Consider the following 26,868-nt stretch of genomic DNA (forward strand, 5'->3'; position numbering starts at 1 on the left):
GCAACTTTATTTATTTACAAATGGCCGCAGAAAGTTTGTGTTTGTCAACGAAGATTTGAAATTCTTCAAAATGTTTATTTATATGAGTAAAAAGGTTTGTATTGTGAATTTAACTTGCAACTTATGTCGAATTTGTACAAATTCACGACTTTTCTTGTTTTATTTCAATGTTTTCATTTATGTACAATGAACCGTTACTATGACAACAACCCGCGAGAAATAGTACAGTTAGGTTTTCTGAAACCCACAAAAATTTGTAAAAAATAAATTAGATTGCGATCTTACTTCGGTGGATAATTTAATTAAAATGTTGACCCTAATTGTTACTAACAGCTCCCTTATTGCCGATATTACACATTTATAAAATACACTTTTAACAAAAACAAGAATTCTAACTTTATTTTGCTGAAAAATATTTTTTTAAATTATAACATGAAGACAGAATTCATGGCTCTTATCATGCATGTTTTTTCTTGTTATTATTTTGGTTTTAATCTTAAATACTTAATCTACATTGACAAATGTTTTATTTTTGTAATCAAACAATGATATAATTCTGATTTAGATTGCTATACCAAAGCACGCTGGAGTAAGTTGTTTGGCATGGAATCAGCAATCAGGGTACATAGCGGTGGGCGGAGACGATGGGATGCTAAAAGTCTTAAAACTGGAATCTGGTAAGATACATTTAACATTTATATAAGAATCCAATAGTAACCAACTACTTTAGGTAAATAGTAAAGACTTCTATAGGTTCCTGTATTCCTTATTAAAATCACAAATTTTGGTTGTGATTGACTGTAACTTCGATATGAACTCTGGAACTTTTGCGTTGAATTTAAGTGTCTATTTTAAAATTGGAAGTGTTGGTTTTGAGGATTGAGACAATTGATAAAGTACCTACCTATTAATATAATATTTTTAAGTCTAGGCGCACGCAGGTAAATTTAGTAGTGGCGACAGTTGGCAACTATTTAAAAATACATACAAATTCAAAATAGTTTCCCTAGTGTCACATCGCCTCGTATATAATATGTATAATGTGTTTGTACAGGGTGGGGCAAAAGTAATCACCCTATTGGAAAACGCTATAACTTTTGCAAATGGCGCCAAATGTCAATTCGGTTTTGACGTTTGTGAAGTAAACAAACGCAGAATACAAATCGACAAGACATGCATCGGTTTACTCCGAAAGAATCCAGAACAATTGTTTGTACCAAAGTTAATCATAAAAAAAAATATATAAAACAACAAAAGAACATCGGGTGATTACTTTTGCCCCACCCTGTACAATGTGTTTTGGTGCAGCAATGCAACCGTTGCCCGCGACTTATGCTACCCATGTGGGTATGTACTAACAGAATTTTTTTTAATAGCAATTTTCAAAACTGGAACTGATTTGTCAAGAATTCAGGCAATATTTGGATAAATAACCTGTTGAAGTCCGCAGCATAAAACTGAAGAATATTTTTTAAGCGTTCGTCTAAATCAAAAGTGGAATCCGAAGTTTTATTAGCCCAAGCGATGCCGATTTTGTTTTTCATACATTTTTCAAAGCATTAAGATCAAAATCGCATCGCAAATTATTCTAAAAAGGAAAATATTAGAGTGCTCGCATGTTCTCCATAGACCCATCTCCAATTTAGATTGAATTCTCAGTTATGCATTTGATTTTGAGAGGATACATCACAGATTCCATATTCCGGAATAATCAATAATTTATTCTTATTTTTACGTAAGATTACATAAATCTAAATCTATATATTAATAATTTTAGGTGGTGGAGGGAATCTCTCCATGAACCTCAGTTTAGAAGGTCATTCCGGCCAGCTCCAAGTGGCTAATTGGAACGAAGTCCACCAGAAACTGACCACTAGTGACCAGCACGGAGTTATCATTGTTTGGATGCTTTATAAGGTACATTATCTTGATAAATAAAATTAAAATCTCGATTATCTCGCCTGTTAAATACGCCGGTTAATTCGTTATTCTTTTTAATTGTATTTTTTTTGGTTGTTTAAGGGTTCATGGTATGAAGAAATGATAAATAACAGAAATAAATCTACCGTCAGCGGAATGGCCTGGAGTTCTGATGGACAAAAAATATGCATAGCTTATGAGGATGGTAATTATATTTTACATTACATACAACAAGAAAAAAATGATGTGGGGATATTGTTTAATTTCATGCATTTCATCAACTGGAATGTTTACTCCAATTCAAATTTATGTTGAAGACATAGAATAAAGAAAAACGCAAGCAGTGCCTTGTGGGCGTATTTTGTGATCCAAATATAAGCCCAATTTATTCCTGTATTTATGTACAAAACTGTGTTTTATTACAATTATGAAATTCAAATGGGATGGCGATATACAATTTCAGGCAAGTGTATGAGAGACAGACGCGTGCTAAGTCAGTGGCACATTTGTTTCCATTCAAATTTGTATTGAAGGCACTTCTAGTTTTCTTCTATATTCTATGGTTGAAGGCAATTTTAGTGTTCTTCCTTATTCTAAGGTTGCATGTCTATCTCAATTATTATTATGTAGTTGATGCTAATAATGTTGAGTACCTCATACAAGATGCACTACAAAGGTCCCAAGCATAAATGTAAAATTTCCTGCACCTCACAAAATATATTAGTCCCAACAAAAAAATCGCTACAAATATTTTGCATCACTAGAAATATTTTGAGGCGGTGAGGTGTTGGTGTATTGGCACTACATTACTACATTTTGTGTATAAGATTTTACCTCCTTTTTGGCTCTTTCACACCTCAACACCTCATTTCAGCATTTTAGTACGTCATTCAAACTCATTCTGGAATCGTGTTCTGCCCAACACTAGATGCTTCCCTATAAAAAAATGTATGAAATTTGTAGGTGCTGTGATAGTTGGGTCGGTGGACGGGTCTCGGGTCTGGGGAAAGGATATTAAAGGCCCTGGTTTGAGTGCTGTTCAATGGTCTCCAGATAATTCCCTGCTCCTCTTTGCTCTGGCTACAGGAGAACTACAACTCTATGATAACCAAGGAAATTTTGCGGTAAGTTTGATTGCCATTTAAAACGTCTGTTTACTCCACACAGGAAAGGCTCGGAGGAAACCTTACCCCGTGAACACGGGCACCCCTGCTTAGTCACCAAATGTAGCAAATCACTTGGGGCGACCCATGGCAGAAGTGTTGGTAATCCAATGAATAATTTACGGGGCGGCTGTACCCATACCCGCCTCCCATATCGAATAATAATACTTGGATGACTTGTATAGCGCCGTTTTTGTGCAAAAACACCTCAAGGAAGCATGTTGTTATGCATTATAAATCGTATCTTTATTGGAGTTCTTTGTCAGAGTGAGGGTATTTAATTTACTTAATGGTGACATGCAATTTAACTGCGGCAATAGTCCTATAGAAATAAAATCACATTTTTTCATTATTTGTGAATAATCCTACAATGATAATACAGAGTATCACCACAAATCTCTGATGTGCTCTGAATCCACACAGTATCTGTTGGTTTTCTGTTTACTGAATTGTGGGTCAATTATGACTTATGATGGATTTTTTTTTATTGAGATTGTACTTAAAAATAAGATACTTTCTATTTTCAGATGTCTGTTTCTGTACAATGCGCCCCTCTGCCGATGCGTGTCGTTGGTATGGACTGGTATTCTGGTCTGGTTTCTCCCGAGACTCCAACGCTGGCCATCTGCTACCAGAATGGACGCGTTCAACTGATGAAGAGACACAATGATGACAGTTAGTATCTTCTTCTTGATTAATAAAATTAAATATTTTGAATAGTACACAGTAAAAGTGCTAATGTGAAGAACACAAGAAACTCTACTAGTCCTGGGTCGATCATGAACTACCCGCTCATTTTAAGCTGCTCACCGATCTACTATGAGCTCGGGTTACTTTTTCAAAAAAGATTCGGTTGTCAGCACCCATGTCCCATATTAGGTTAACAAATTATTAAAAGCAATAATTACTCGCCTGAAATATCCATACAAATTGAAAATATCTCCCGAGTAAAAATAAATGCCGTCGACAGGAATTGAACCCGCACTTTCTGATTGCCGATCAGGTGCTCTGAACCACTAAGCTACGCTATGCTAATTATTGCTTATAATAATTTGTTATCCTTTCTGTCATGCATAAAAACCTTGTCTTATAAACGTTAGTTTATCATTAAAATAATAGTTTAGGTTAGGTTAGGTGTCTGTCAGTGACGGCTGCTGCTCACAAAAATGGGCGGTGTGCTAAAAATCTTGGACATAATATATACCTATCTTTTTTATTATTTTTTTTTGACAGCATTTTTTATGCGTTTAAAAGTAAACGATCAAAGAGCGGGTATTCTTGACCTTCGCAAGTAGGTTGTGAGTGACCCAGATCACGTAAAATGATCTCTACTCTCCACGCTTCTAATGTTGGAAGTTGGAGGAATTCAATAAATATTCTTAGAATATTTGTAACCCAGGAATGTTTACTTTTCTTAAATTCCTATCTATTGTAAAAAACCAAACCAAAAAGTTACCTCATAATGTTCACTGCATTATTTTCAGGTGTGGTCATTATAGACAGCGGTCTGACTGCTGTTAGCTGTCATTGGAACCACAACGGCTCAGTTATTGCCATGGCTGGGAAAACAGCTGAAGACTCTAACGCTGTTCAATTCTTCACACAATTCGGAGAGGTATAACCTTCTTTGTGTATATTTTCTTCATGATTTGTTGCCTCATTGCTGAGGATTGTGACTCCCACTCCTTGACTTGGTGAACCAGCTCCGCAATTCGTCACGGTACTGCGCTGCACGGAATGCCGCAGATTGATATTCCTGCCTTCCACTTTGTGAGTGGCCATGAATTTCTGGAAGTTCGAGTTCTCAGTTTGGTGAGAGACCTGTCCAAAGTGTCTTTGGACAAGTTTTTAGCCTATTTTAGATGTCTAGCTCTTTCAGAATGGGCAGATTAATCCGCCTAGTTTCAGTGGAATCCTGAGCAGCATTTTTCAGCACCACATTTCGAGGGCGTCCATACGTTTTTTTTTGCTGGCTCTATGTTTCCAAATATAGTAATAAAAAGTAAATAATAATAATAGATTATTTCTAATATAATCTTCTTGTTCTGTAAAGGTATTAGTTTGGAATCCAATAATAATTTGGTATTTTTTTTGTTTCTAGCACCTGCGTACATTACGCGTGCCCGGCGGTAATCTACGTGCTTGCGTGTGGGAGGGACGATCGCTGCGTGTTGCCATCGCTGTGGACTCGTATATATATTTCGCCAATGTGAAACCCGACTACAAAAAGGCGTACTTTGGCAACACTCTCGCATACAATTCAAACCCGCATACTGTCACTTTTTGGGACACTGTTACTAATCAGGTATGGCGGACATTATTTAATTAATACAGTTCTTCAAATATGCTTATTACATAATCAGGGGTTAACCTGTCCCAAGACTTTATCAAAACCAATAAAACATAAATTAAATTTTAAACAAACTGATTGATGATAGGTTATTATAAATAGATTGTTTTTTTGATTTCAGTCGTGGCTAAATAATATCCCCAATGTAGTAGACATATCCGGAGTGGATGAATATTGTGTTGTGGCAACACCGCACTCTTTAGTTGTCTGTAATCAGCAGGGGATTCAGTGTGACGGTAAGACCCATAATAAGAATATTGGCTTTATTTAAAATAATTATTATTTTCAACTGCTTTCCAAGTTTTGACAGCATTTTTGTCTTCCAGCTAAAATCACACCGATGGAGATTTGTTACGTTTGCATGAACAGCAAGAACTCTGTGATTGCTGCTTCCAGGGACTGCTTTATGCTGTGGAGGTTTGCCACACCGACTAAAGCAGGTATTGTACCATTTTCATTGTAACCATTGTAAGGTTCTTGATAGTAGTTACTGGTATCAAAATCACCCCGATCTCTTTAAAAACTTACCTGTAGGTATTTTAACAGTGGCGGTTGTCTGTACTTCTCATTAACTCCTCAGACGTCTGGCATATTGACCGTTATATTTCTTAAAGATGCTGTTGGAATGTTTGAGAATTTGTGTGTATTACTGCTTCTCAATAAAATAAATGGATTTTTATAAACGTACCCGAAAACTAAAAACTGTTTTTGAAGGTGAAGAAATAGCTTTAAAATTTTATTATTAGAAAAACATAGAATTTTTTTAAGTATAAAATTTTTTAAATCAAACATACAAAAGTTTTAAATATAAAAATATCACAAAGCTTCATAAATTTTTCTCAAATTGCAGTTGGAACCTTTGGTTTCATAGAGGTGTAAATTTAACTCTTCTGTGGTTAACTAATAGATTTGAATGTCAAGTGTGATGTTTTCTCTTTCTAACACAGGGAGATACAACGATTTCTATGAGATCATATGAGCTGTTTCGAAAAGCGAACAAATTGACTTTACGGGTAAAATCTGTTTGTTCGCAAAACTTAACAAATATGCCTGAGGAGTTAATAATTTGAAATTATCAGCATGGCTCCTGTAAACCACTCATCAGCCAATTTTGCTATCTCTCATTTTCCTCCTTATTCCTTTGACAGTAAAAGATGTTCACTGTGGTTGTCATGTGGGTATTTGGGCCAAATCTTATAGCCTTTTTCCCCTGAAATCAAAGCCTTACTCCCATCGAAGCTACAACATTTCAAATCCTAGTTCAAAATCCTACTACGTATTGCCAAATCACCCGAGGCTAACTCAATGTGTTACATCTGCATTTTAGCTTCAGTTTGCTTAGTTTATTTTGGAGCTATCTATGTGAAATCAATCTATTTATATAAAGAAGAGTGTCTTGACCAGTTACTTGCGGGCGGCATGGATTTAATTTGTTTGACAAATCTACAGTTTTATTCCGAGATTGATGAAATTTTGCACACTCAACTTTCAAAACAAGGGGAAGGTCACTGTCTAAGACTGTATTTCGAAAAACTCTGTAAAGCGCGGGCAACGCCGGAGACAGCTATCTTTTATAATTTATATTGTTAAACGCATCTACTTCAACATCTGTACAGTGCTTGCCCTTTCAAAGCAAACTATCCCATCACGCGCTATGTGTTTTGCAGACGTGGATAGCCGCTGTTGGATCACATAATATGTGACAGCTGCTTACATAAGCTTTAAAATACACCTATTCTTCATTGGTTTCAGCATCCAAAGAACAGATTTTCTACTCCGACGGAACTCCCTGCCTCGGTGAGTTCCAGACTTCCCAGGATCCTATCTGCTGCATAGCTTGCTCTGATAGTCTCCTGCTCATCGGCAGGGAATCCGGCGATATACTCAGTTATACTCTTCCCGACTTGAGTAGTGATAGGACCTATAACATGAAGAACAGACCGCTGAAACTGGCAATTAATTGTAATTCAACGTAAGTTAATTCTTTTATTTCAAATTAATTTGATTGTTCTTGAATCAGATCATCAATGTTTAAATGTATGTATGAATTTAGAGGCTAATTCCACATTTTCAGTAATTAATATCTTTTTATGTAAATATTTGTTTTTTATTTTAAATACCCATCTACTCATACATAATTTGTACATATATATATAAAATTTAATTACGCGTATCACGTAATCCCGTCACGACGCATAACAGTGTGGTCAGTGACGATATGCTTAGGAATCGCTGGTTAAAATCCTTCAGGTTGTGCTGTTACACCCTGTACATTTTTCATTGCTTTTTAATATGATTTATTTTTTATTTTCCGTTGTATGTTGAAAGCATGCAGATGTACAAATTTTATGAAAACTGGTTTTATTGTTTTTCTCGAAATATCAAATTGTATGTCTCTGGACTATCAACAAAGTTTCACTCCTATTTATTTTGTTTTCGATTCTAGTGAATTCAGCGTCATCGACAGTGTGGGCTGCCTCTTCCTGATGGGAGTGGGGACCCCCGTGGGGGGCGACAGCGTTACTAACGTGGAGCTGCGACGAGATGTGTGGGGTGCCGTGTGGGCGGCAGACAACCCCCGGCTGTTGGCGGCGGCCGAGCGGGCTCGCCTCTACACCTTCCGGGGACGGGAGCCCCAGGAGCCCCTGCCGATGCACGGGTACATCTGCCACTTTCAGGTAATGCTTTTTATTTCGTCCAGTGCCGATCGCTCCCATGGGTGTTGCATCGTTGTCTTCCCAGGCGCCGCTCACTTCCATGGATGAACCAAGCTAAATTACTTTTTTTTACGAACTAGCTTATTTTATTTTGCTCTTAACACATTGTAGTCGGGCGCTTCAAACAATAGACTCTAGCCTATAGCGGGTGTTTTTCGCGATAAGCGCAAAAATATATCGCTTTCTTAAAATTGATACAATTTCTAAACCAAATAATATTGTCGATTGAAATTTTCAAAGAAATAATATATGACATTTGATCATCAAAAATAAATTATAATTGCTTTGATTACATCATAATTTCACCACATTTCAAAACTGAATATAAAAACCTGATATTAATTCAGTAAATAGCATTCAATATTCAATATTTGAAAATTCCATGTAAAAGATAACATGTTTATTTATATCATATAGTTATATAATAAATAATAATATATATTTGCCATGCCCGCAATTTTACAATCGCTGGATGTGTGAAATCTGATAGCGTAAATATTGAACAGTGTCGCCTAAGGCCGAAGGCGAACACTCAATAACTCATAAGTTTAATTGCTTCTTGTCAAAAAAGAGTCTTTTGCGGTTGCCTCGCCTAATTGAAGAGCCCATTCCACTTATGTATGATAGTATTTATTCTTTCAAGGAATCAGTACACTTCATATGTTGATAATCCATCACACACCATAAGTGCATGTATCATTGGGTTGTAAAGACATTTTTGTAGGGATAAAGTCCTATACAATGATAATATATTCAAATAATAAAATACCAAACAGTAAACAAAACAGTGCGAGTGGTATGAAAAATAATCAAATACGTGAAATGACTTAAACTAAACTGGAGATCGAGATCGCATAAAAACTGTAGATTTGTGGCGACGCCTTTACAAGCGGCACACTAGCCAATCTGGACAAGGCATCTCAAATAACGTCGACAGAGTGTCGCCTAGCACCCAGGTAGCAAATTACCCTTCAAGGCGTTTTATTTCACGCTGATAACAACCCCGTATAATGCTGTTTTCCCCCAAAAACCGTCAGTCGACAAAAACGGCATTTGCCGTGTCCCGCAGTTGACCAACAGTCCGCAAAAAATGGCAAATGCCTTGTCCCGACGACAATGTGTTAATATACAATCTTAAGGGAAATAGCAGCGCGGCGCTTTTCATAAAAATTTTAATTTTGGATTTGGAGCCAAAATAGATTTTCCTTAATCAAAAGGTATAGCAAATATCTAATAAAGGATATGAAGGGGTGTGTTCGAGGAATGATTGATCGAGAATTCACTGTATATTATATTCTCTTCTATAGGAGCTGGAGATAGTTTGTGCCAATCTGTCAGAGCTGGGTGAGCGTGGCGAGACAGAACACCTAACCAGGATGGAGGTGAAGTCTCTGCGTGACACCAAGCAGCTGCTGGAGAAGGTGGGCCTGCGGGAGGCGGAGGCCTTCATCAAGGATAATCCACACCCCAAATTGTGGTAAGTACCGCATCTTTGAAACTTAAAGCTTTTAATGGTAGAACACGGATTACATCATGTTATTATTATATATACTGGTGTCCCAAAAAATAGAGCCAAGCGCAAGTCCAGAGGTTGAGCACTCCTAGGGCGAGCCAAATTACCCCATGAATGTTCCGCAATTTTTTGTAGTTTTCGAGTTATGATTTTATTCATATCTTTTTGTTAAACCTTGATTTACAAGAGATTATTGATCACAGAGACGTGAATTATTGTGATGCATGCTTGATTTTTTTTTTATAATTAGGTGAATAGTATGTCTTGTAGACACAAAATTAATTGTGGGCAGATCTGATACCATTGAGCCATAAAAAAATCCTAAAATAAATTGAAATTCAAAATTTTTTAATTTTCGAAGACGATTAAAAACCTGTTTACCCTGTAAATTTCATTGAACTATCTCTACGGCGTCATACAGAAAATTTGTTCGAAAACATAATAAGTCATATAAAACCGGTTTAAAAGGGTAAGCAAAATAAAAGTTAATAATAATTGTCATTAATTTTTTATTATTTAATCACAAAAAGTTTTCAAAATGTCGACCGTCGTGCTCAATGCAAACCCTACATCTTCTTAAAAAGTTTTGTTTCAGTCACATCAACGCCATTCTATTGTTTCTTCTGCCTGTCTCAATTTTGTTTGTATTTCGGCGTCCGTAAAGTTTCTAATTTCTTTTTAAGTTTCCAATTCATAAAATTATATTTTTTTACCATCTCTGTAATTCATGTGAACATAAAATGAAGGTTTCTTCTTGTTAAATGCATAATTTCTTTATTTTTATTTACAATGTTATGGTCTTGCCAGTGAGAGCTCAATTGTAAACTCTCCCTCTTATGAATGACTGACATATGTAAGAGAAAAAAAAGTTTCGATGGAGTTATCATCTGTACGCCTGTAATGACAATATTCTGTTAACGTATATAGACACTGAAGATATACAGTCTATTTATGATTCTGAGCTGTATGATTAACAATTTAATTTAATATTTTCACTGAATAATTTTTTTGCCCAGGCGTCTTCTAGCGGAAGCCGCCCTTCGCAAGCTGGATCTCCTCACAGCGGAGACGGCCTACGTGCACTGCGGAGACTATCCAGGCATCCAGCTGGTGAAGAGACTATCAGCGCTGCGAGGAACGGCCCTGCGCTCAGCTGAGGTCCTGGCCTGCTTTAAGCAGTTTGACGAGGCAGAGAAGATCTATCTTCAGGAGGATAGAAGGTGTATATATACATAATTATCAGTGTTCCTTATGGCTAATCATTCTTGAAAGGTCTATTTTATAATACATATAATTTTTAACAATCAACTTTGTGAGGGCCAGACTTACATTTATTTCCTCGCGTTTCTTATCCACGCGAGCGATACCGTATTTATAAAAAAACGTCTTGAATGACATTACTGGGCGTTCAGTTTGGTATTCATATTTGGTGGTACCTCATAATATTAATACGGAAACATATTAGCTAAATTGCTTACTTTGGTTTAAAGCCAATGAATCCACCTATGACGCGTATAATTCTGTATGTTAGTTACCAGAATTATATCCCTACCTTGTTATTTGGAGCAATATTGAATATTACTATTTCTGTTTGTAGTCTATGGTCTATTGGAAATGTCTGTAGTCATAGACATTAAAATATGCCATTTTTAACATATAATATTCTGAGAGAGGAACGTTAGTGACATTTTTTTGTATTCGATAGAAGCTAAACATGCTAGCGTCTAAAAATATTAGCTGATTGAAGTTACCCACGTCTAGGTAGCTATCGCTCGAGTGGTTATGTCATTGTCTCTTATAATGTTACGTTACATCAAAGTTTGTTTCTTCAGAGATTTGGCAATAGTTTTACGGCAGCGACTGGGTCATTGGTTCCGTGTTGTGGAGCTCCTGAAAATGTCCACCAACACGACGGAAGAACAGCTCAAGGAAGCCTACAGGAATATTGGAGACTATTACTGGGACCGTCAAAACTGGTAACCATAAATTAAGCTTTATCTGTTTCTACTCATCCCCTTACCGTTGGACACCAACAATAACAATAATTTTATACCTTCATTCAATACTATATTTTTGTCCTAAAGTTGTGTTCAAATTAACATCAAGTTTCAACTGTCAAATAATTTTTATTTAACAAAAAAGAATCGTAAAATTATTTTTGGAATGCAATTGAATCATTGCAATTATATTATAGAAAATTATGTCAGAATCCAAATTTATGACTTACGAATTTATTGTGAGTGTCGCCTAATTTATTGTTAACTAACTAATTAACCATCTTTTTTAATTTTTTTTATTTGATTTATTATCAATATAAAGTTTTTTTACAGGTGTTTTTCGATGTTTGTCTCACTAGGATATACATGTGTAGAGACAGACATACATATTGGGTACATAAAATAGTGTTTACATATTATTTGATACATATAAGATTTCTTTACTTTAAATGACAATGTGAAAATAATAATAATAAATGACAAATTGGTTAATCAGCATCTAGTTGGAGTACATACTTATGAAGGGGTTTTTATAAAATTTTTATCTTCGATCTGTTTTGGCTGATGATTCAAGACTTGGTGTCTGTTTTATATTTCAAAAAGAAATTGTTCAGTCTAATGGCTAGTGGGAGAGCATTATATAGCCTTGTTGCAAAATTTCTCTGGCCAAAAGTTGTTTTAGCGAAAGGGATTTGTAAGAAATTATGTCCTTTAGTTCTAGTATCACGAGCAGTTTGGACATTATCAAAAGTGGTTTTGCCATCATGCCTTTCCTGGCAGGGGTAGGCAGAGAGGATAGGCTGCCACACAACTCCGTTTCAGCACACATTCCTTGCTTCACTTACATTCATTTATCATCTCAATACTCTTCTGTTACATATTACTAACTCAATATGAACTACTCCTTATAATATAATTCAGTATTTAGTTCATTTGCAACCCCAACTTCTACTTATTGTTGATTGATGCTAAATCATGTTCAAACTACTTAACTCTGAATTGTTGCACTTGTGTCTTTCCTTGAAACTAGCGACCCTGTAGATGTAAGCTTTTTGCAACCTCGGTGGTTGAGGATAAGGCTCCTGACTAGCAATCCGGAGGTTGTGGGTTCAAATCCTTGTGTGCGCAATTTTTATTTATTTGATTCACTAGCTGTAGAAACAATAGCGCGTGTTGCTTTTTTTTCCAACAGATAATGTTGTTTTTTATAAAAAGGATGTTTGTCCAACAGATGGCACTGTTTTTCAAAAAAAATCCCATTTGTCCAATAGACTCTTGTGTGGTATTCACATTTAAACAATTATTGAAGAGTCACTTACCCAAATGCTGATATGATGTAAAATTATACTGTTTGTAAAATTGTACTGTAACTGGAACGAATGTTCTGTTGTACAATTAAAAAAAAAAAAAAAAAAAAAAAAAAAAAAAAAAAAAAAAAAAAAAAAAAAAAAAAAACCTAGTGGAAGCGCTGCAATAGTGAGGGAACCCAAATAGTATTCTTGTGTTCATAATTGGTTGTGTATATTTATTTATTTTAATATCAACGGTATAAAATATACCATATACAGTAAATTATAAACAGTGACATCAGAAAATATACAATTAACAGAAACTCTAGATGGATATAAAAAGTTAGAGATACAAGTACATGCAAAACTTATAGGTAGACTAGGTTAGATTAGTATTGATTGAAATATATGATAGTATAGATACATGATATAATATATTACAATAGCTAAAATGTATGCATTTATTTTCAAGTTTTGGTTGATAGTAGGTAAGTGCCAATCAAGCTGTTGGTTCACCTTATTGACCCAAGTTTCCTCAGTTCCCCCAGGCAGTTCATTTTATTTACATATTCATTTGACTTTTTACGTAAGTATGAGTAGACTTACATTTTATTGGTCATGATTTAAAAGATATGATATTAAAGCCTTTTTGTACCTAGCTTCTGTGCAGTTAACAGATCCGCTACATCTGCGTACCTATTACTAATTTCATGTAATCTAGATACAAGCGAGTGTTTGAAATGTTCAGTCTTAGAATTGTTACAATTATAGAGGGTTTTAGAACGAGTAGCTCTTATGGGTACATGAAATTCAATGAGGTTAATTAAATCAAATCAAATCATATATAAACCTTAGCTCATGCGTATTGTTGTATTTGATGTTTATTACAGGGCAAGTGCGAGAGAATACTACACATTGGCCAATCATCAGGATGGAGTTATAAAGTGCCATGTGGCTCTTGAAGATCACGAAGCATTGGCAAACCTCACCATTTCAAGCCCAAGGAAATCAGCTCCTCTTCCTCCAAAGGTAATTAAATTCATTTACATCACCTGAATAATATCTTAAATTTAATCAAATAATTATAAGCAACAATTAGTCGCGTGAAATATCAATATAAATTGAAAATATCTCCCGAGTAAAAATAAATGCCGCCAACGGGAATTGAACCCGTGCCTTCTGATGTCCGGTCAGGTGCTCTGAAACCACTAAGCTATGTCGGCTTATTTCCAACCCGCCAAATGATTCAATATGTACTAGTACCTCAATCATCAATTACTGCTTATTATATTTTTTCCACCTGTAAACAACCAACTTTATTTTTGTAGGAAAGGCTTTGTTAGTGCTAAATTTCTCACTAGATGGCGTCGAGACATATAATATCTTTTTATTGGTGAAATATTTTTGAGTATTCACATATTATTTTTAAATGAAGTCTCATTTGTAAACTTTTTGTTTTGATTATTTTCCATTTCACATTTTTCGTTTGAGAATGGTTAATATTGCCTTCCACTCAATAAGTTATTCCGTGATAAAAATATTGAGTAATTTATCTTCAGAACCTTTTTTCACTACTCAATCTTTTCAGGTAGAAAAATAACTATGGACTTTAATATTTTGTTTTGGCTCCAAATATCTTCCAGGATACATTAATTATAATTTGAATGATATTTTGTTGGCAGCAAGAAGCCAAGCACCAAGTGCAAAGTGAAACATTGAACAACGAACCCCCCACACTTGCAATGGCTCTTCAGTTGAAAGAGGCTGGAAAATTAGCGCAAGCCGCTGCTATTATAGTCAGGGTAAGTACATACATGTCATTATGTATTCAGTTTTCATTCTACTGTTTTTAATTTCAATGGAAATTTCAAAAGATAATTACTACCCAAGATATAAATGATATTCTAAGCTGATCATAATTGTGTTCACTTAGAAATAGCAAAGTGAATAATATTGCTGTAGTATGTATTAATAAAACTTGAGTTATTGTGGACATTTTTTATACTCTAAATCCACTGAATTTTTCCTTATCTACTTTTGAATTTGCTATAAAGTTTTTCTTCCTTTCTTTAGCTGGCAGACTCTGAGGATGCAGACAGGACATCACCGATAAAGATGAAGAAACTCTACATCTTGGCGGGACTGCTGTATCAGAGTGCTGGTGGTTAGTTCTATTTTTTATTTCTCAGCTATTCCAAATCACAAGAAAGTCATAAAAAAGGATTAAATCCAATGATGATCGACTATAAAAATATATTGTTATTTTCTGAACCTTGTTCATTTCCCAGACAGCACCTCCGCAATGGGGGCTTTCCAGAAGGCGGGGTCATGGCATTGGCTGGGTCTGGCACAGGGAGGCTCCCTGCCCGCGGCCCTGCGACTGCGCTCACGGCGCCCCCCGGCACCACGCCCCGCCCCCGCCCTTACTGCTCTCGCGCTCAATGCCGCTAACGCAAGGGCCTTCGCCACCTGCTCCGAGGCGTTTGTGCAGCTCGAGGCTTTGCCGGTGAGTGCTAGAATAGTTGATAGCCATAATGTGGAAGAGTGAAGTGAAGAAATTAATAAAGAGTAGAGGGAGACCATTTACTGAAGCTACAATTCTGAGATGCAAATAATGTTTAACTCTCTTAGCCTCCGAGCGCCGATCTATCGGTGCATCTAGACTGTGCCAAATGTCTCACAACATCGTTCTGTCACAGCAAACATTGATACATCACTGACTGAGCATAGCGAAGTCTTGTCGGCTTGTAAATTTGTTTGTACATTCCGTTTCATGGTGGCCTTTTTAATGTTATTTTTAATGATAAACTAATGTTTAGAAGACAAGGTTTTTATGTTTAACACAAAGGATAATAAATTATTATCAATTAATATTAATATCAATGCTATCAATTAATATTAATAACATCTACACTCGAGACCTCCCTCACACTGAAGGCAGAAAATTTGCTTACGCAGATGACATCGCCGTCACAGCTCAAGCCAAAACCCTTAAAGCAGCAGAAGATATCCTCAATTCTGACCTAAAGGCTTTGGAAGAATATTTCCTCAATTGGCGACTAAAGCCAAATGGGTCGAAAACAGTTGCGACAGCTTTTCATCTTAGCAATTCACAAGCGGATGCCAAACTCTGTGTTCAGTTTGATGGAAAAAATATTTACCATGACCCCCACCCCCGCTATCTCGGAGTTACTTTGGACAGGAGCTTGAACTACCGGCAACACATGGAAACAGTGGGTAAAAAAACCAGGACAAGGCTTAACTTAGTTAATAAGCTAGCTGGAACTAGCTGGGGATGCGACGCCAACACGCTCAGAACAGCATCCATTGCCCTGGTTTTCTCAACGGCTGAATACTGTGCTCCAGTATGGGCTAGAAGCGCCCACACTTCCATGGTAGACGTTCAGCTTAATGCCACAATGCGAACCATCAGCGGGACTTTAAAATCTACTCCTCTCCCTTGGCTCCCCGTACTTGCAAACATAACCCCGCCAAACATCAGGCGAGAAATTGCAACACTGAGGGAATACAAGAAGGCGCTGCAAAAAAGCGCAATACCTCTACACGAAGATGTCGTCTCCCACCCGGCATGCCGCTTGAAGTCCCGAAAGCCCTTCTGGGCGGAAGGAGAGAGGCTCCTCCGACTACCTCTCACCCCAGAAGATAGGTGGAAACTTGAGTGGCAAACGGCCAACGTGGGAAATGCCCATCTCATACAGGACCCCACCGAGAGACAGCCTGGGTTCTCACTGCCTCGCAAAACCTGGTCCGCCATCAATAGGTTAAGGTGCTCCCATAGCCGCTGTGCCCACATGATGCACAGATGGGGCCTTAAAGAGTCGGCGATGTGTGAATGTGGTGCGGTGCAGACTACCGAACATGTGGTCAACGAATGCCCGCTCCATTCATTCCCCGGCGGGATTGATGAGGTCCACATGGCGACGCCTGAGGCCCTAAAATGGCTCGCAGATCTAGATGTCCCCCTCTGACCCCCCACCATACGAAAGAAGAAGAAGAAGAAGAATATCAATGCTAATTGAAAATGTCTCCTGACTAAAAATAATGTAAATATCTGACCCGACATCAGAATTCCCGTCGGTGGCATTTATTTTTACTCAGGAGATATTTTCAATTTGTATTGATATTGCAGGCGACTAATTATTGCTTATAATAATTTATTAGCTTTTTTAATGGTTCAGAAAAGATAATTTTTTCCAATGTGAAATTATCGTGTTTGTTTGGACTTTCTTATTAGCATTTTTTCAATATTATGGTACCTACCAGCCGGAAGAAAGTTTGAAAAAGAATTACCATTGTGATTCTTTGGATGAATTTTACAATACCTTATTTGAAATTTAAAAAAAAAAATGTTACATGTAATACGTGGTTTATAACTAGTGGCATTTATGTTTCTATTTACAAATCTTATTATTTGAGAGGAAATTTCGGTTTCGATTTATTAATTTGTGTTAATTTCTTATATCAAAATGATCTGTTGTCTATGATTATCTTGTCTATGGTTTTAAAAAGTTATTAAAATAAACGTTCCAGTTCGTTCTGTCTCCTCAAAACTCGTGTTTAATTTACAGGTTATGGGCCCAGCGTCTTTCGTTTTAAAAGTAAAAGTTACAGTTGTTTTTTTCTCAATAACGTGTTGAAACAAAGTTAGGGAAGTGTTATTCAGTGAATGCAATAATAGGTTGCAAGTATGGCGTCGAACTATCTAGTAAATGTTCCAAAACTTAAAGGCCGGGAGAACTACAACGAATGGACCTTTGCCGCGGAGAATTTTCTAATTCTGGAGGATTTGCAGCATAGCATCAAGCCAGTTACCGGTAACACATTAGAAGCCGCAGATGATGCAAAAACAAAAGCCAAACTAATTATAACTATAGACAGTGCGTTGTATGTACATATAAAAGACGTGAAAACTACGTTGGAACTATGGAACAAGTTAAAATCATTATTTGATGATTTTGGATTTACAAGAAGAATAGCTCTGTTACGTAATTTGATCTCTATTCGCTTGGAAAACTGTGCTTCAATGCAATCATATGTAACGCAAATGGTCGAAACAGGTCAGAAATTGAGTGGGACAGGATTTGGCATCAGTGATGAGTGGGTCGGTCGTTTATTGTTGGCTGGGTTATCAGAAAAATTTATGCCAATGATAATGGCAATCGAGCATTCAGGAATCAAAATTACAACGGACGCCATTAGAACGAAACTCATCGACATGGAAACGGAAGTGACAGACCGTCACAATTACAGTGAAGCTAGCAGTGCATTCGTAAGCGGTTCGCAGAAGTACCAATATAAGAAAAATAAACCCGCTCACAAAAGTCAAACTAATCAACATGTCAATGTAAATGTCAAAAGTCATGTGAAATGTTACCGGTGTAAACAACCAGGACATTATAAAAATCAATGCCCAAATAATAAAAACACGAATGCGAAAGTTTTTCAACGTCAACAAACTAATGCATTCAGTGCGGTGTTTTTAAGTGGACAATTTAAAAAAAATGATTGGTATGTTGACTCAGGTGCAAGCATGCACCTGACCACAAGTAAAGAATGGATTGAGAATGTTGCGGATCACAAAATAGATGAAAAAATTGTTATTGCCAATAATGAAAAACTGAAAGTGTCGTGTTCAGGTGATGTAATGATTGTAACAAAAAACCACAAAAGTGAATTTGAAGTTCTTGTCAAGAATGTACTTTGTGTTCCAGGATTGACAACTAACCTATTGTCAGTGAGTCAGTTAATTAAAAATGGCAATAAAGTGAACTTCAAAGAAAAATGCTGCTATATTTATAATAAAAATAATGAATTAGTTGCTATAGCAGATTTGACAGATGGTGTATATAAACTGAGAACAGAAAAGAAGAAATGTTTGTTTACATCATCAACTGGTGTTAGCACTAGTGAAGTGTGGCACAGGAGATTGGGTCACTTAAATTGTAAAGACATGGATAAAATGAACAAAGGTGCAGTGACTGGTGTGTCATATAATGATAAAGCAGTTTTTGGCAAAAGTACATGTATTGTATGTTGTGAAGGTAAACAATCACGCCTTCCATTTACTCATACAGGAACAAGGAACACCAGCATATTAGACACTATTCATGCAGACGTATGTGGACCTATGGAAGAGAACTCTATTGGAGGATCGAGGTACTTCCTAATTTTTATTGATGACTATAGCTGCATGGCCTTTGTTTACTTTCTGAAAGCAAAGAGTGAGTCGTTCAAATTCTTTAAAGAATTTAAGGCTTTAGTTGAAAATCAGCATAGTAAAAAGATTAAAACGTTCCGGACAGATAATGGCTTAGAGTTTTGTAGCAATGAGTTTGAAAAATACCTAAAGGAGGCCGGTATTTTACATCAAAAAACCAATACGTACACTCCTGAACAAAATGGGATGAGTGAACGCATTAACCGTACCATTGTAGAAAGAGCTCGTTGTTTGTTATTCGATGCAAGACTTCCTAATAAGTTTTGGGCAGAAGCAACACATACTGCTGTCTATCTTAGAAACAGATCTATCGCATCAGGCTTGAATGACAAAACACCGTATGAACTTTGGACAAAGAAAAAACCAGATTTAAGTCATGTGCGTATATTTGGCAGTGAGGTGATGGTTCACACACCCAAAGAAAAAAGACTTAAGTGGGATACTAAGGCTAAAAAAAAATTGTTGGTAGGTTATGCCGACAATATTAAAGGATACCGAATTTACAATCCCATTAAAAGATGTATTCTTACAAGTAGAGATGTCATTATCATGGAAGATGAAAAGAACCCAGAGGTCAATATATCAATTACCGAGAGTGGAGAAAAAATCATGTCCAGTGGGGGACACTAGTTGCAAAGATACATCAAGTTCAGAAGATACAACCTTAGAAGAGGATATACTAGTCGAAGATACATCAGACGATACTTACACTCCTAGTGATTATTAAGATGCTTCTGATTTACCTGAGCAGCGTATTAGATCCAGCAGAATCATTAGGAAGCCAGAACGGTATGGGATGCTAAATACGTGTATTCCTGAGGGTGTGTTTGATGATGCTAGTGGAATATCTTTGGAAGAAGCATTACAGGGAAATGAAAAAGAACTTAATTCTTTTAAAGAAAATAATGCATGGGAGCTGGTGGATGTGCCAAAGGATGGTAAAACTGTAGTAAAGTGCAAGTGGGTGTTACGGAAAAAGATTGACAATAGTAATAATGTTCGATACCGTGCACGTTTAGTAGCCAAGGGCTACATGCAGAAGCAAAATGTGGATTATTCAGACACTTTCTCGCCTGTTGTTAGACATTCAACTTTGAGATTGTTGTTCGCATTATCTGTCAAACTTGGATTAGATGTTACACATCTAGATGTTACTACAGCGTTCTTGAACGGGGACCTTGAGGAAACAATTTACATGCAATTACCAGAATGTTTATTAGATTCTCAAAATGATAATAATAAAGTACTTAAATTGAATCGAGCTATTTACGGTCTTAAGCAATCCTCAAGGGCCTGGTACAAGAAGGTCGATGAATGTCTTGTTGGTATAGGCTATAAACGCTCCATGTTAGAACCATGTTTATACACAAAAAATTAAGGATTATAAAAAGACAATAGTTACTTTGTATGTAGATGATTTTTTTGTGTTTTATCTTAAGAAAACTAAACATTTTGGATTGAAATATACTAGATATGGTAATTCAAAATTAGAAGGATTTGTTGATGCAGATTGGGGAAACAATATCATAGATGGGAGGTCTTATACAGGTTTATGTTATAGTTTAGCTGGATGTGTTATTTCTTGGGAAGCTAAAAAGCAAAAAACCGTCGCTCTTTCGAGCACTGAAGCCGAATATATGGGTGTGGCTGAAGCTTGTAGGGAAGCTATTTATTTAAGTAATTTGTCAAAAGAAATAACCGATGAGTCATACACCATATCTTTGTTTAATGATAATCAGGGTGTGATTAAGCTGTCTTCAAATAATAGCTTTAACAAAAGAACTAAGCATATTGATGTACGATACCATTTTTGTAAAGAATGTGTTAATGATAAAATTGTAGCATTGAAATATTTGGAAACAGCTGAAATGCCAGCAGATATATTTACAAAGGGTTTAGCTAGTACTAAGCATTATTATTTTATGCAGTTATTGGGTATACAGGATGTAAAGAATTAACAATGTTCATATTCCTTTTTGTAATATGTGTATTGTGTACCTACATTATTTTGATAAGTGGGGGTGTTAATTTCTTATATCAAAATGATCTGTTGTCTATGATTATCTTGTCTATGGTTTTAAAAAGTTATTAAAATAAACATTCCAGTTCGTTCTGTCTCCTCAAATCTCGTGTTTAATTTACAATTTGAAACATGCTTTTTTGGACTAGAGGTCTACTGTTCCCAGAATTAATAGTTTATTGATATAGTAAACACTGAAATAAGGATATTCCACTAGAGAAACCAATAAATTCATCTGTGGAAACATTGTTCTTATATATTTAGGTCTTTTTAAGCTATTATTTATTTTGTGTGTTTTAATAGGAAAGTGACACTTATGAAGAGCTGGCAGTGGAGATTTTCAATAAACATTCCCCGGTGGACCCTAAAGTGAACAGAGCTGAATGTGCAGCTTGCCACACCATGGTGTCTGAATGGTAATGTATATTATATCAATTACTTTCCCCCTTATGGGTTTACTATCTGTTGCGTCATCTATATTTATGCATCTAAAATATTATATAAAAGTCTGTATAAAATATATAAAATATTATATAAAATCAATATGCTACTATCGGTTATGTTATCAAATGTGTAAAATAAACTATTTATCTACAGGGTTTTCCAATAAGAGGTGTTATTTTGATATTCAATCGTAAAAGATCAATGGTTTCGTTGCTTGTGTGGCACGTAGCGCCGTCTTGTTGAAAGTAAACGTTGTCCATATCAATACCATCCAATTCCGGCCATAAAAAATCATTAATCATCTCTCGATAGCGCAATCCATTCACCGTAACTGTTGCTCCAGCCTCATTTTCGAAAAAGTAAGGTCCAATGACTCCGCCGGACCATAAACCGCACCAAACAGTCACACGTTGAGGATAGAGAGGCTTTTAAACAATAACTCTTGGGTTTTCCGAGCCCCAGATGTGACAATTTTGCTTGTTGACGAAGCCACCGAGGTGGAAATGGGCCTCATCACTCAAGATGATTTGCATTTGATTCACTCAAGTGAATTTTAATAATTTCAATGCGTTGTTGAAGCGTGTATCGTTCCATTTTTATTAATGGCGTAGTTTCTACTTGTCAAATGTCAAAAAATGACAGCTTCAAAAGTAACATCTACCGAAATAGCGGGCTATTCAAAATAACACCTCTTATTGGAAAACCTGTATAATGAAATCAAAAGTATAACTTTTATGTAAATTTTACATTAAAAAGTTTTAGCCTTTACGACATTCCGTTGTCTACGAACATGGGCTGAGCCATGAGTTATAACATGTCTTTTAGCGGAGTCTGCTATGTTAATCCAGGGATGGGAACAGCCAAATGGTCGCTGTATTTTATGTGTAATTTTTGATCTAACTTAGTGCACATTCTTTCAAACTCGCACATTTGATGTTGTCACAATTCAATGATTAGTGTCATTTTATTTTTTGACATTAAAACGGTTCCCTTGAAAGGCTGATTGTCGGTACGTTTCACCTTTGGTTATGTTTGTCGAATGATCACGATTTTTTCAAAAGCATAAAGGGTCTAGAATCTACTTAAACAACCATTAAAATGTTAAAAATACTAAAGAAGCAACGGATATCCGGTTACTATAGTTATCTAATATCCGGCCACAGCCAGTAAAACTATTACATCAACAAAACTAACCAGCTCCGATGTTTGGCGAGTAATTTTTATAAATTAAAATTTGTATTGCCTCGATGTACTCTCAAACTTATATATCATTCTATGGTCGAATCAATACTTAGATATGGAATTCGAACTTGGGGACACTCGAGTAATATTAATATTAAATACATTCAAAATCTACAAACTGCTATAATTAAAAAAATTGTTAAACCTAGCATTTACAAACAAAGAAACAACTTAAAATTACTGTATGGCTCTGAGGGCCTACTCCCAATTAAAGGGCTTCTCTGGTTTATTATAATTATGGATAATGCGGGAGAAAATGCGTACAAAAAGCCATTGGTGCATAGTCACAAAACAAGATTTACTGAAAAAAAAGGCCTAAAAATTCCACTAATATCAAATAAGTATGGTAGCAGAACACTTGACTATTTGATACCTGTGATTTATAACAAATTTAACGAAAACTTTAACTTGAAAAATAATGAGTAACCCTGCCCTAAACTGACAAAAAAGTGGTTAATAAATGAACAAAACGTTTATCTATCCTAAACATTATATTTGGTATTAATATTTAAACTTAAGCTAATGTGTATTATGTTATAACATTAAATGGTAGAACCTACAGACAAGCTGATTGTCACAGCTTTTTGGGACTACCCATATCTTATATTGTATTAAATGTAATTATATTAAATTTAATAAATTAAAAAAAAAAAAAAAAAAACAAACAAAAAAACCAAACGAAACAAAACATAAAATTAATAACCAATATGACAAACAAAGTCACTCAACTGATCGTCGTCAACTGTGCCATGCCATTGTCATTAATGTTCTGACCTTGGCAGGTCCACGTGCTGCCTGAACTGCGGCGCGGACTTCCCCGGCTGCACGCTCAGCGGCTTGTCCATCCGCGACGCGCACTCCGTGTGGAGTTGCCGGACCTGCAGCAGCAGCGTGGCGCAGCAAGAGGTGGTGCTGCGCCAGACCTGCCCCGTGTGTCACACGCCTGTGAAGTAGACACCAAGGAATATCTTGACATTGCGGCATTTACAAAAAGGCTGTATAGTATTAGGACTGGCCCTGAGCCAAACCGCCTGGCGCGAGTAAAATTTTGACAACCCTTGTCAAAACTAGTAGACGCCTAGGTAGGTGATTACTGTAATCAATAATATTCTGATGATTTATATGTTTATATTTTGAATATTAATTTCAAGAGCGATGTGTTAGGACTATTAGGTGTTTTATCAGCGCCTTGACGCCTTTACAATTCGGTGCCTGGAGCAGACTGCTCTAATTGCGCCCGCATAGGGCTGGCCTTGTACAGCATCACACATGTTTGCTGGTAGTTATGTATTCACTCTTCAACACATTTAAGCAAGTACAGGGTGCAGCACATCAGACAGTGCAGTTTTGAAGGGCTATTAAGCTAATTTAAGGCTATTTTGAAGGAACGGTATCATGACACGCAAGATTGAAGTCCAGCCGGGAGGCCTGCTGGGTGGCGACGAAAGTTCAGCCATTTTCAAGAGAAACGTGCGGACGAAGAAAGCCCCGGTTGGGGCTCGAAATGGAACGACTCTCCGACACAATGACACCCCTCCTAGGTTCTTACCCCCCATCACACAGGATGTACCGGCCCTTCCAAACTGCACTGTCTGTTTTGCTGCACCCTGTATTACCTAATGACACGAGTTGAAATCAAATCACTCTTCAATGCATTTAAGCAAGTATTACTATGTAATGTGAGTTGAAATTAATGAACTCCTGAATAATTTTATTTACTAGCGCAGCAATGATTTGTCATTAATTTCAAAATGCAAAATCAACATAATAATCTTGTATGTATACATAGTAAGAAATGTATTATATGGTGAAACTCTCATTTTCAACAAAGTTTTTCAAGGGACTAGAAAAACAGAGAATCTCTTATCATCATCATCATCATCAAACATACTAATTTCGTTTGTGAATTTGTCTGTTAGTGATTGAAACTTCGGTTCAATGAATTCGGATTTGTTGTGAAATTAAGTGTCATTTTCAAAATTGAAACTGATTGTGTCAAGAATTCCTACAAGCGATAAAGTTCCTACCTATAATATATTTATTGTCATTTTCAAAATTGGAACACGACAATATCCTGTGAATTTTCATGGGCAGACCCATGAAAAAACACGGGATATTATAATTCCAATTTTGAAATGACACTTGAATTCAAAGCAAATTTGAGTTTATTGAACAAGATTTCGTGAGGATGCACAGACAACCGAAATTAGTATGATTGATAATGTATGTGACCGACCCATATACGCTTTGAGACATTTTAAAATACAAATTTTAAATGCATAACTTTCACCATCTACGCGACTGTGGCATCTAAGGATCCATGAACTTTCACTAATGCATATTGGGTCAAAATGTGCAACTTGGTGAGATAAATTGCTTTGAATAAGCAAAGTATGAAAATTTCTTATGCAAGAACCTTATACATAATATTTAAATTTCACCGTGTTTATGGCTAATTTATACTGACATTATTGCTAATTTCTGGTGTTTAGGATGAACAAGTATGTGTGAAGAATGAATTAATGATAAATGTAATTAAGTCTAAAGTCATTGTGTTTGAAAGCGATAGTACGAAAACAGTGTGAATGAGGAATACTTGGAGTAGGTGGGTTTGTGTATTTAAGAAGTATGTTTACGAGAGATGGGAAGGCTGACAGAGATATTGAAAGAAGGGTAAGTGCAAGTAACTCCATTAATGGAGAACTGAACGCAGTTGGCGTTAACAAAAAATTGTCCAAAGAAGCGAAGCTAGCAGTCCACAATAGAGTGCTGGTACCTACCCTGATGTATGCAAGTGAGGCATGGAACTGGCAGAGAAAGGATGAAAGTAGACTGAATGCTGTAGAAATGAGATCCCTGAGGCGTATGCGTGGTAAAACCATGTATGATCATGTGAGAAATGTGGAGACGAGATGGTTTGGGCATGTAGAGCGAATGAGCAAAGAAAGTAGTGTGTGGAGAATATATGATGCAATTGCGAATGGTAGCAGAAGTCGGAGATGCTCGAGGAATACATGGCACGATCAAGTGAATCAGATACTTGAGTCGGGCCATGTCAAGAGTCAGAATAATAGAAAGGTATGTATGAATGTGAATAAGGCAATGAGTTGTTTGGCGGTCTGTCCTCTCTGCCTACCCCTGCGAGGAAATAGCGTGATGGTTAGTTAGTTAGACATTTTTGCAAAATGTCATCCAAAATTAATTTGTTAGTAATCTGTAGGTTAGGATATAATGTTGTGATAAAATCAATTTGTCCGTCCATTAGCTAATTTTCTATGTATTCAATATTATTTACTGTAGGAAATTAAACATTCGTTTTAAGCCCAATATTGTGAAGATTATCATATTATTTATGTATTTTAAACTAGGCTTCAAAGGAGTACCTAACCAAGATTCATTTTTTTAAGAATACCGTAAACTGTACCATTTTGATAAGAATTAATAAAGTTGCCATTGGTGACTGAATGACTCATTTAAATGCCAATTCAACACACTTTTAAAAAGTGATGAAACAAAAACTAGATCGCAAGTTTGCAAAAACGTTTTGTGCATTCGCTTGTCATAATGCGCCAAATTTATAGAACCTAAAAATATGGGATGAGCGGTGAAATCTAGGTGGATTCATTGGCTTTAAACCGCAATTAGCAGTTCATAATGTTTCCATATTAATATTTTGAGGAATGATATTAATTTAAAATGTTTACATGTATGTATGTATATATATATATAGCGAGCGATTAGTTGTATATATAAAAACAACCAATCGCTCGAGTGGATATTTTAGTTTTTTTTTCATCGCTTTTAATGACTTTATTTTTTGAAGGTGTGCGAATTGTCATTATGTGGAGCTATCATGGAACCGTTGCCATTGTATAGATATCAATAATATGAAATATTTTTACTGCACCTTGATAATAATAATATTTGGATAATTTTTATAGCGCCGTTTTTGTGCAAAATCACCTCAAGGGCGCT

General features: G+C 36.1%; 1 protein-coding gene across 1 annotated transcript; it reads left to right on the top strand.

Annotated features, from left to right (window-relative positions):
- On the top strand, positions 1–24,654 carry Oseg4 (intraflagellar transport protein Oseg4). Its single transcript, XM_089651289.1, has 21 exons — positions 1–94; positions 566–677; positions 1,778–1,917; positions 2,023–2,125; positions 2,884–3,044; positions 3,611–3,758; positions 4,568–4,698; positions 5,185–5,388; positions 5,555–5,669; positions 5,760–5,873; positions 7,186–7,405; positions 7,880–8,111; positions 9,458–9,627; positions 10,680–10,883; positions 11,496–11,639; positions 13,840–13,978; positions 14,632–14,751; positions 15,023–15,113; positions 15,238–15,455; positions 21,511–21,623; positions 23,676–24,654. The coding sequence occupies exons 1-21, from the start codon at positions 71–73 to the stop codon at positions 23,845–23,847; spliced, it is 3,075 nt and encodes a 1,024-aa protein (XP_089507415.1). The 5' UTR covers positions 1–70; the 3' UTR covers positions 23,848–24,654.
- Positions 24,655–26,868: the final 2,214 nt, after the last annotated feature.

This window comes from Hesperophylax consimilis, chromosome 4 (assembly GCF_061612785.1).
Source record: "Hesperophylax consimilis isolate HC1 chromosome 4, BYU_Hcon_1.0, whole genome shotgun sequence".
Classification (NCBI taxonomy): domain Eukaryota; kingdom Metazoa; phylum Arthropoda; class Insecta; order Trichoptera; family Limnephilidae; genus Hesperophylax; species Hesperophylax consimilis.